This window comes from Ictidomys tridecemlineatus, chromosome 13, assembly GCF_052094955.1.
Source record: "Ictidomys tridecemlineatus isolate mIctTri1 chromosome 13, mIctTri1.hap1, whole genome shotgun sequence".
Taxonomy (NCBI): domain Eukaryota; kingdom Metazoa; phylum Chordata; class Mammalia; order Rodentia; family Sciuridae; genus Ictidomys; species Ictidomys tridecemlineatus.
Window position 1 is genome coordinate 36,237,606 of NC_135489.1, and position 12,179 is coordinate 36,249,784.

Consider the following 12,179-nt stretch of genomic DNA (forward strand, 5'->3'; position numbering starts at 1 on the left):
GAACTTATTAAGGGGATGGAAAAAGCAATGAGAAATATGAAAGCAGCTGTTCAAATGGAGCCTGCTTCATTGATCAGTCTTACATGCTGTTTTGTTTTCAAAATATAAATCCCTTGTAGCTTTATCAGGCAGATGTAAGGTGTCTCTACTGAGACAGTATGATGATCTTAAGTGATCATCAAGTCAATATGATTAATCATCTGAGTAGGGTAATGGTTGGTAGTGACAAACTCTGAGCTTTCCTCTTTGGAGATTTCTTTGTTACAGCTTTAATTAAGAAAAGGTCAAAGAAGAGTGTTTGAAATGACTGGGATGCACTTAGAATTATGGGGGAGAGGATGGAATGCTATCACATCACTGCCTTTTGATTGAATCTCTACTGACTGAATTCTTTGAAGATTACAGATACGTTTTAAAAAAAATAATTCTTTATTCTTTCAGCTCCATTAACATCAGGGTACTAAATTTGTTGGTAATAAGATTAAGGCAGTCTTGTAATTTTGAGCGGTTGAGCTATGAAAAAGTAGCTGCTACTGAATCCAGAAGCTCAGGGAATTTGAACAAAGTGATGGGTTTAGTCAGCTGAAGAGTATATTCCTATTCCATAAGGAGAGGATTAAATTAGCGTGCTTATACATTTTTAAACACACAAATTAATAGGTATTTATTATATTAATCTATTAAAACAAATGAACATTCACTAGTTCATCAAACCTAAAATTGTCTTGGGCTAATCTTGCAAAAATAGGTCTAAGGCCTCAGAAGCAGTAATAGAAAGGAACTTTGGAAATAGTCAAGGTAGGAGAGAGTTCTAGAAATGAAGTGGTGAGCATCAAGCAGTGGACACTAAGTGTTTCAGGGATGCCTTTGTGAAGTGGAAAGGGGACCTGCTAATGCTGAAGGTGGAAAGCACTTTAATGAGAATTTAACCCACTGGTTCACTTAGTAGTGGTAACCTCAGAAAAATTATGGACCCTTAGCTCAGAAAAAATTGGATTTGTTAAGCAAAATTAAAATATTTCCAAAGAATTGGTTGGCTAAATAATTCTTGTATAATAGTAGCCTAACCTGGATTGAAACATACATCTAAGTGTATAGTCTGTTCTCTCATTTTCATTCAAATTGCAAATGTACATTTATTAAGAAAATCAAGTAGTTTTAACCAATCTCCTATGTCACAATTAAAATAGAAAAACTTCATGAATACCTTTATCCTAACATACAGGGCTACCTGAATTCCATATTTACACATCTGAAAGCAAACTTTATATGTTCTGGGACTTGAAAGCAAGCTTCATCAGTATGGTACTCAGATATGTTCTTAAGTAATCGAATTGTTGAAAGACAAAGAAATGATTTCCATATGATCCTATCATACTACTTTTGTTCTTTTTCAGTTCTATGTTAAGTGAAAGGGCGTTGTTTCACAAATTAGCATGTCATTGGAATGAGACAAGTGTCTGCATCACCAGCCTGTGGTCATCTGATAGGAAATAGCAAAGAACCGACTGGTGGGACCCAGTGTCCTGCATCCACCTGAATGCTCATCTTTGGCACAAAACCCATTCGCACAAGTTTTCACCTTAGCTAAGACATAAACAAGGTTACAAATTCTATGATATATTCAAGGGAAATATCCAAACTAACATGGCAAAAGACTTCTATATTGAATTAGGTGAAAAGTATCTTCGTGACACCTTTGGCATGCCGTGGCTCTGTCCCTTGCTAAGACTCCTTGTCACCAGCTCAGACTGTTCCCCTTTCTAAGGACAGTCAAGAAGCCAAACCTGCACTAACCATGATGGGTTGTTCCGGAGCATGTTGACATACAGCCCGATGAGAACATGTTCATCGGCTAGCCTGTCTGCCACATTCAGGCTGTACTGTATCCTGAAACAGGGCAGGAGGAAAGAAAGAGAGGTGAACAGAAATGAGCAGGACAAGCAGGAGTGAGTCTGTGGTAGAAAAAAAAAAATTCTGGAAAACCGAGGCAGTAAAGGGAGCGTCTAAACAATGTTCTAAGAAAAACACGAGCAAAACCCAGGCAAAGAAATTCACAATTTCATTTGACTAACTTTACAAATGAAGACTTCCATTTAGGCTGAACAACTTATTTTGGAAAACAGATCTGCATTCTTTGACCATGAAGGCCAAGGAATTCATCTGTACTGTAAGAGGTTGCAAGCAAAGCAATTTTTTTTTTTTTGAAAATCATATCATCAGGTTAGTCATTTAAAAGAAAAACAAAGGCTATTAGAAAGTGGATAACAACACAGATGTGTCCACACAAAATAACTAGTTGGTGCTGTTAATTGGGTTATGACAGGTCACTGCTTTCACTAAACTGAATATGCTCTTTCACTCACAGAGCATTTTTGCAAAAGAAACTCCATTTTTAGTTTGGTTAGTTCAAGGTTCCAGTGCACTCTGGCTGTAACTTACCCTTTGCCCTTCAGCAAAGCTGGAGCAGCCCTAGCCAGCATTTTGTTCTGCTCTACTTCACTGTCCTTGGGAGGAGAGCTGGTTAATAAGATGGGAAAGCCAAGAAGAGCGTAAACACGGCAACGCATTCAAGACAGAAACCGGCAACAGAAACTCCCAAGGCTAGATCCAAGCTCTATTTGCAAAGATCGGCAATATTTTGAAACTTTCAAGATGTTTTCAGATCTCCACAGAGTTCCACTAGGAGTGAAAACCTGGTCTGAGAACTGGAATTAGAGTTTTTTACAGAGGCCACCTCAATTCCAGATCTGACCTCTGCTGCTTGCTCAGTAAGTGAGCATTTATATTTCATATGCCTAGACATCATGAAAAGTTTCTCAACATCCATTAGAGGTTAGCATGAAAACAGTCCAGTAGTTCACCAAGTCCTGCCAACCTTTAGATCCCACTCTAAAGGAATTCTTCTGTCGTCCCTAAATTTTCCAGCTGTCTATGTTGCATAGACTTGAAGAGTACCTAGAAATGGCTGTCATATTAATAGTGTTTTACTACTTTAAGCACAAGTCACTCGACCTTGACTGAGAAGTTACAAAGAAAACTGTCAGAGAAACAGAAAAATATACTCTGGAGATTATACGTGTATTCGTGTTTCTTATGTCAATATTGATATATAAGTAGTGAATAGAGTCCTGTCACTAAAGCCATTTTTAACATAGGAATATTAATTTCATTTAGTAATTTAAAGGACAATTTTAAGGTTTAAAATATTGTTTTATAATTAATCAAGTGTGGCCAAGCCAACCAAAGTCACCCAAGATTTACTGTGATGAATAGGCATACTTCCCTGGGATATATGGTATTTCAACTAGATTAGTAATATTTAGTAATATAATATTTAATGGTATTTAGTAATATAATATACTAAATACCATTAGATATATGGTATTTCAACTGTTTTAAGAGAGTTTGCTCCTTTGTAGGTTAAGAATTTCCCCACACATTGGTGTACCTAAAACTATCCCATACTTCATGGAAAATACAAAGGTAAACTGTCCAATTTTGTTAAAATACCAAGTATTAGCATGCTATCTAAAAGTATAGGGTTTTGCCACAATTTTCTTTCAATTATATATAAAGTATTAAAATCTTACAAAACTTTTAGCTACAAATTTTAAGGTACTACAAAGTACCACTTTTTCAGACAGAAATGCAAAACAGACATGTATAAATGAATAGCCTTAGAATTATGCACATTGTGATTAGTATTATTACTTTGTAACAGTGTATACAAAAGCTTCCTTAAATAGTGAAATCTCATAAATTTATGTCAAATTTGATTTATAAAGAAAATGTCATGCATAGAGTAGCCGATGGTGTTTGTGAGTATTTGGCATATTTACTTGGCCTTTTAGATGGGCATCTGTAACACAAAGTATTTCTGTGCTTAAAAAGTATAGCTGCACATAAAAGAAAAGTGACTTTAAAGTAGAGTGTGGGGTGCAATGTGATGTTTTGTTTTGATGTATGTACACATTATTGAATGATCAAATCAAACTAACATTTATCATATCATATACTTATTTTTATTGTAGTAAAAATATTTAAATCCTGTTCTTTTTTCGGGGGGGGATATATGGGGGTATCAGGGATTGAACTCAGGGGCATTCCATCACTGAGCCACATCCCCAGCCCTATTTTGTATTTTATTTAGAGACAGAGTCTCACTTAGTTCCTTAACGCCTCGCTGTTGCTGAGGCTGGCTTTGAATTTGCCATTCTCCTGCCTCAGCCTCCCAAGCCACTGGAATTACAGGCATGTGCTACGGAGCCCGGCTGAAATCCTATTGTTGCAGCAATTTTGAAGCACACAATTCTATGCTATTAACTACAGTCAACATGCCCAGCGATAGAGCGTTACAACTTTGAAAACAATAAATGAGATGAATGTTCTAGGAGACTCTTCTTTCCTGATGGCCTTATTTTTCCCCCAGCATATTGATCTTTATATTCTAAGACTGAAATATGCCCATCAGGGTCAAAGACCACCTTAACCCCTCATAGGTGGTGTTTTCAGTAAGGTTCCCTTATCCCACCAACACAATATCCCAAACCTGTCTACTGTAGTCTTTCTATTGCCCAATATCCTCAGTGACTTTTTTTTTTCTGACTTAAGGTAGATTTATCTATCGTATAATTGATTTCAGATGCTTGCAAAACCATTTGGAACACTGTGTAAAATATCAATGATTCTTTCCTCCCAACTAAAAGATTTCCCTGCCTTATTGTGTTTCTTTGTTCTTTGAATGCCAGAAACAGTGTAGCAGTATTTCTTTAAACCAATCTAATAGTTACCCATGTATATCCACTGATGCTGAATGTGTGAGATAAAAAGAAAAGAGAAGAAAAAGAGCGAAAAGGAACTCAAGAAAATCAACCAAAGAAATATGTTTGCTACAAACTGTTCTGGTGGTGCTTTATGGGAGGAAAGCAAGGTTGCTGTGGTAAAGCCCAAAAATGATCTTCCCACCACTTGGTCACTCCACAAACATGGAGGAGCTTGCTGATATAAGTACCCAGTGGGGGACAGGGTGTCAGGAAGGAGGCAACTGATTAGTTTTTCTTTGGTGGCCTTATTTCTTTTTCTTTAACTATTTGGCCTTTTCTCTTTCTTCCTCTCCTCCATTACCCTGTTTTCCCTCTTCTTTCCGGATCTCTCTTTTCCTCTAAGAGATGAGCAGATATTCTAAGTAGACACATCTCTTTGGGTTTTGTTATTTTCTTTGTACTGACCCTTGCCAGTGTTGGCTTGAGGGAATCATTTAAATCCTTTCATTTTCTTTTTCCTCCTCATATGAATTCTTGGAAAAACCTGTTGCTGAAAAATATAAGGGTGATACCATGCACATTTTTGAGTTTGTGGAAATAAATTATTTTGTTTTGCTACAGGAGCAGGAGCATTTCTGCCTTTTGGGTACTTACTGTTCACATAGTTTCTACACTTCCTGGAGCTAGATTTAAATTCTCATTACTTGTTTCTGGGAAGTCAAGAATATGACCATGCATGAAGGTGGCCAAGGGCACCAGAAAAACATAGCTACTCTTTCAAAATAAAATGGATCAGGAACTTCAGAGAGTTGAGTTAGAGGCAGGTTTTTATTTAAACTTGAGTCTTTAAAGTCTTCCCACCTGAGGTACCTTCCCCAGAATCCCTTCTGCTGCTCCCCAGGAGCTTGAAGAAGGGAAGCAAAGTGAACTTTTTTTGTTTTTTCTTCTGAATTGTGAAGACATGACTCCTTGAGGCAATGTGCTCTCCTACTGTTTCATGGAATAGTTTAGATTTTTAAATTTTCATCTTGTAGCTGGGTGGCTTGCATAGAGAAGTGAAGTGGTATTTCCAGTTGATTATGGGCTTTAGGGTCAGGCACATGGATGGCACCTCTTCCTCACCCAGAAGCACTGACAGCATCTCAGTGTGTCAGAATGCAATGATGACATTATACAACTCTAGCTATTGCTCCCAAAGCTGCTCTTTGCCCTGTCTCAAATCGAAATGCACTCTTCCTTTCAGCCTCTGAAACTGGGAACTACTTGGGGTTTCCTCCCTCCACATGGCTGATAACATCTTTCCTAATCTAAGTCTCAAGGAGAAGCAAGACCACATTCCCAAATCATATATATATATATGATATGTATACGTATATCTCATTTTTTTTTCTGCCAGGCTCATGGCAAGTTATACAGACGTCCCTCTGCACACATATCATCATTGCTGTTTACCCTGGAGGGCACGGCAGGAAATTTTACAATTTGTGTGTTCTGCAGGAGGCAAAACGGCAGGGAATATTCCTTGAGATTGTGTTTTATTTTTTTTCCCCTAAAATATCTTCAGCAATTTACTTTTAAAAACCTCTCTGGAAAACAGCATATCTAATGATAAATAGCCTTTTCCCAAAAGTTTCATATAAAAGCCTACAGATATGCAATGACTTAATGGATTCTGGAAGGATAGATATATTCATGTTTGTTTATTTTTAATTCTCCCCTTAGTTTTGGTAACTACCAAAGCCAGTATTTTTAGTTTAGTGCGAACATTTTTAGGAAATCCTAAGGTAACAAAATTATACACAAATTCTCCCTGGAGTCTTACCTGAACCTTGAATGTGTTTTTAAAAGTCACTTATGCCTATGTTGGATCACTATATCAGTCTTGGTCAAATAACTTTTTTTCTTCTACTGAGCACAGTATTTAAAAAGTCTGGATAAGAATATTATATGATCAAATTGGGTAATAGGAAATATAATTATTACCACAATATTTTAAAATAAATATTTATTTCTATTGATTCTTGAATAAACCTGTGTGGTATTTGGAGTTGTAAAGAAGGATTTGTAAAGTTGACTCCCTCCTTAAGTAACTTTCACTTGTGAATAAAATTTTGCTTCTCACTACAATTTACACAGTTTAGTAACAAAGTCACCAAACTAATTAAGCACAATTAGAGTCCATTGATCAGTTTTAACAGATAATTTTCTGAAACATCCTGTTTCACTTTCTTTTTCTAAGCTTTTAGTAGCTTAGAACTGGAATGTAAAATGTCTCTTATATGCAAACCAGCAAGCATATAAAAAATAGGTTAGCATCTTAGTAGAAAAGTTAAATGTCAATCAAGTCAGGCAGGCATAAATGTTGTCTCATGTTGAACAGGTACCAATCCTGCTTACTATGATGTCCCCCAGTATTATCAAGTCATAACAATTGCATTTTGCCAACAGAACCTATAGAAGAGTGTGCTGAGTGCAGGGTGTGTACCAAAATCACCTGAAGCATGTTAGTAAGATTAAAAAGGTTAACAAAGGAAAAAACGAGAGGTGATTGTGGTTTTAATTATGCACTAACAGTTAAATATAGGAAATTGTTAGAATTGAGTGCAAAGACTGAGTGAATTCAAGTTTGAAAAAAATCTAGTGCATACGTGGCTCTAGGGATACATGGAATAAAGAATTATCTACAGAGGCTAATTATTTCAAATTTCATGTAATTTCACACAATATCCCCAGAACAGTGTAAGACTGAAGACATCTTCAGGGTGGTGTCAGATGTTGATTTATCTATTTCTCCATTTTTATGACTGGAAATGGATAGGCTTCTTAGAAAAAAAAATAGTCATGGAGAAAACTTTTGATTTTCAGAAGCAAAGCTACATTCAATATGTCAGTTTTATTTCTAGACACTTTTGATTACCAAATCACAAATGCTTGAAAGTTAGTTTGAACAGTTTAATTCAGATTAAAAGCCTTGGTTGTTAGGTAAATAATCTTTGGGTAAGCAAAAGCATTTGGAAAAAAAAAATTAAAAAAAAAACCCACAGTGAGTTAGTTTTTCTTTGGATGAAAACGCAACCCAGTTAACCCAATGACCAAGAAAGAGTCAACCAACAAAAACCACCACCAAATGCTACTTCACCAGGAAGAACTAGGATTTGGGAAGTGCTTGAGGTGGGTGGAGAGCCCTCCTCATAGGTATTATAGAGCCTAATAATGTCAGTAATAACCAGTGTGACTGCAATGAACCAGAAAATGGTATATTAGACTGCATTCAGCACACTATATGAATTCCAAGTCATTTTCTAATAATGACAGGATGATAGGATCTGGCTAGGTGCTCTGTGTAATAGCCCAAAAGCTTCCTTTTGTGAGTGATTACCACCTTAGAAATTGCAACTATGAAAATACCTGTGAAGTCTTTAAGCAATATTTCTAATATCAGAGGTAAAAGAAACTAGTCATTCAAACTTCCAGTGTGCCTTATAATGGCCAATGAAGAAGTTGGGCCATAATCAAAGAAGTTTATTTATCATAGGAAAGGCCTAATTAACTCTCTTATAAATTAAACCAGGATTTTGGAAAGATAATTAAGATTTTACAAGAGGCACCAACAAAGAAAGAAGATCCTCAGAGGCCCGAGGCTGTGGGCAGTGAACGGGAGAGAGGGCCATATGGAGCCTGGCTTTGTGGTCAGTCCTTGCGATGATATTTGCAGTAAGGCTATGTCATCTTTCATAAGCTTAGATAAGATTGCTGGCTGCCATGTTTAGCTATTGGAGGCCTCTTCCTAGTGAGCATGATCGATGGCCATCAATCCAGCCATTCTTTCCTATAAATTTACAAGAAAACAATCTTGGCATAAGAACATAGAAAAATGATCAAGAAAATGAATGAGGTGAATATGTCTATAATTTATATTATTTGACCCACATCCTACCTAACTGCTAATCAGCATTGAGTGCACACATGTGCATGTGTACACACTCAGACAGATACACACACACTCACAAGAGGACTTCAAAGGACTAAAAGAGAGTGCCTTTGAGAATCCCTTCTTTTAAGTAATGGAAAAGTGTATCAAATATATCACTGGAAAAGGAATAGGGGATGCGACAGATGGTGGTGGTAACCAGAGGTACACACTCGTAAATCTGTGTGAGGTGGATTACTCAGATGTCAGAAGACTTCAAAGATTCACCCTAGTGCCTTTTGAAGATCAAAGTGGTAGACTTGTAAAGGACTCTAGGTGGGGAATGCCAGGAGTGTGGAGAGAGGATTTTGCAATGGTGATTTTAATTCATCCTCACTCTGTTTTATCTTTCTAAGATCTCTGAGATTTCTAAGTTAAAGTACAAAAGACTAACAACTCAGGCTAAATAAAATACCTGCATGGCCAGCTTCCCTACTTTATTAATGCTGCCCTAATACTGAACAGTACTGTTCTTGGCCTGCTTCCGTTTAATTTGATTTTAAAGGGGGCAGTTGGGGGTGCAGTGGGGTTGAGGGCAGACTTCTAGGTAATATATCTTTAGTCCTGTTCCAACCATAGAAAGAATAGGGCCTTTAACTCATGCCTTCCTCTGGCATGATGGGTTTCCATCAACCTCAGTGTATTGACGTACTTCAGAAAGCAAAGTGGATCACCATCATTATCAAGTGACAGAAACCAAGCACTGACAGTTAGAAGCTGGTTTTGAAATTGCTACTCCTACAGGAATCAGACTGTTCTTCCTGGGGGAGAAATGGCCCTCGCCCAGTAGAAGAGAAAGGTCTTAAGGCTGGTTAAGTCCTTAAGACTTTCTTTAACTGCAGTAAGGTCCAGCCATATGACATAACATCCTACTTAGCATTAAAGATCGTTCTCAATGGCTCTTTAGTTCTAGTGTCTTAGAAGTCATCATCTAGGATCTTAGAGATTACACAAAATCAGAGAGCTGTCCAAATGAGAGCCAGCACGGTACTCTTTACATATTCACTTCATATGGACTGGTATGAAGGTATGAAATGAATAAGAAAGACAAGAGCTGAGAAGTCCAGCTTAGGTTGAAAATTTTCTACGGAAGCTCTTTAAATCCCAGAAGAACTTTATCTCCACTAGGGCATGCGATAGAAGGATTTTAGTGCTCTAACAGAGAGACTAGCCATCTAGCTGGGGGAACTACTTCTATGATTAGTGATTCAGGGATGCTGGCATACTGACCGTGTGCTGTGGTCAAGCTGATTTACATACAGCTTTATGAGCGAATGCTCTTCAGCCACAGGGCTGGGTGCACTTATCCCCTCAGGTAACCTGAGGGATGCAAACAATGAGACCTCATTAAAACCTCCATGGACAGAGCAAGGCCCACTCAGAGAGGAAGCACATTCAGTGTACAGAGCTTTATTGAACAGCACCCTTCACACAGAAACCAGGGCCCAGTCTCCATGGTGACAGGAAGAACTGCACGCTTTAAACAACATGTCTGTGGTTCACAGGGCACATGCCAAAAGGACTGAAAATGGGAGAAAAGGGAAATGATCATGTTTTAAGTTAATGGGTACCATGTACCCTGGAGAAAGCAGAACAGCTCAAAGCATTAAAAGGCATATTTTAGGGTAGAGGAAGTCATGTTATCCATCTAGACGCATCCACCATAAGCACCGTCCGAGCTGAAATGATATAAAATGACCTTCAGTAAGGATGGGGTCTACCTCTGCTTGGCATTTACAGAATGTAGAGCTTCCTAATAAAAGCACAGTTACTCTAAATATCACACCGGTCCTTTCCTAGGTAGACGAACAGGCCTGTGTGTCTTATAGACTTCACAGGTTAGGGTTTTCTTTTGAATTTGCTGGTCGTTCTGGAAAAACCAACAGGAAGTTAGTGAGGACTGAAAATCGTCATTTTGCTGTGGATGTTCTACAGTACCAGGGCCTCCTCATTTCTACTTGTTGGAAATAACATGTACTGCCCATTGTCCTAATTCTGCTTGATATAATTATGGGATGGTGGGAAACATCTTCTTCTCAGGTTCCCATTGATGGGCAAATATAGGAATGCAGGGGAAAAATTAACAGTGTGCTGAGTCTTGCTATCTTCTGATCCTTACTAGAATATGCCAGGATATTTGTGAAATTGGAACTTTACAAAACTCTTTGGGGAAAAGATGGATTATGTTTTTTTTTTTTTTAATATGAGCTTTTTTTTTTTTCTGGTGAAAGGCATTTGAGAGCTTATGTTCAACTACTCACTCCAATTTTCCTTACCTCTGTTCCTGATTTCCTGTAAACCTTCTCCATGTATATACAAAACAACTTTCAGGTGCTTGATTTGTGATATTTGATCAAACGACTCAGAGCACCTCTTGAGCCCTGCATGTTTTCAATGCTAACTGTTAGAGAGTACACTTCTCCTGTTCCTGAATCTTGTGCAAAAAAGATGAGACATACATCCATCCTTTTAAAAAGTTCTTGTTATCATCCATTAAGTTATGTATATGGAAACTACGCTTCTAAGTTTGGTCTTCAGCCTCTAGCCTCAGGAACTCCAGAAGAGGACTTGCAAGAAGAGGATTCCTTTATATCTGGAGCCTCAAATAATGAGATATTTCAGAATCTATATAATAACATGCCACACATCTTGAAATTCCAACAGACCACTCCATGTGCTATAACATGACTCACTCGGTGAGGTGGAATACCTGTGCATCCATAGTGAAATTAGAACGTACCCCACATTCTTACTGTGGGGGCGATTAGAAATGCAGGTTTCCAGAAATGACATGAACCCCAAAGGCATCCCAGCCCTCTTTAAATGCTTCCAAATAACTGAAATTGAAGACCTGGGATGGATATGTACAAGTCAGTTTCCAATAATAGTCTCCTGCACTTGACTTACAATAGAATATTTTTCTTGCCATGAAACCAAGGCTTATTTCACAAGAGGACTTAAGAGGATTGGAACTTACCTCCTGGTAATAAAAGGACTTCCTGAGGAGGGAACAGAGTGGGAGAACAGAGTGTCGTTCATGCTGGTTACAGGTCTGGGAGGCCTAAAACAGAATACAGTGAGTGTGGACAGTTAAAGCAAAGCTGAGTCACAAATGAAAAACTATCCACAGCCTTTGAGGATAGGGGATGGGAAGATGTTCTATCCTGCTCAGGATCCATACAAAAACAGACATGCTCCAGTTAGATTATTCAAGTGTTTTAAAGTTCCATTTCCTTGAGAATGTAGCATCTCAGTAAAACACAGAAGGGAGATCTCTGGACCACATGAGCAGGTTTATTCATGGGCTTGGAGTCTTGGTGTTTCATTGAATCATGTTCTCGAATGGGTCAGGATGTGGAAGAAGGCTGTTGCCTTACTTCTACTAAAGGGAGAAGCTGGAAAACCTGATGATCAGAATCCACATCCTTTTGGAAAGAGGGGGA

The 12,179-nt window shown here is 38.0% G+C and overlaps 1 protein-coding gene across 20 annotated transcripts in view; it reads right to left on the reverse strand.

Annotated features, from left to right (window-relative positions):
* The window catches only part of Dtna (dystrobrevin alpha), a 348,780-nt gene that overhangs the window by 52,748 nt on the left and 283,853 nt on the right, over positions 1–12,179 (reverse strand). For 12 of the 20 annotated variants that reach the window (XM_078030189.1, XM_078030188.1, XM_078030194.1 and 9 more), the window contains 4 exons: positions 11,714–11,797; positions 9,967–10,056; positions 2,443–2,520; positions 1,798–1,890 (listed from right to left, as the gene is read on the reverse strand). In XM_078030189.1, coding sequence (XP_077886315.1) covers positions 1,798–1,890; positions 2,443–2,520; positions 9,967–10,056; positions 11,714–11,797 — 345 coding nt within the window. Of the gene's footprint in view, positions 1–1,797; positions 1,891–2,442; positions 2,521–9,966; positions 10,057–10,130; positions 10,416–11,713; positions 11,798–12,179 lie in introns of those variants that run through there. The other 8 variants (XM_078030199.1, XM_078030200.1, XM_040273857.2 and 5 more) reach the window with 4 other exon arrangements.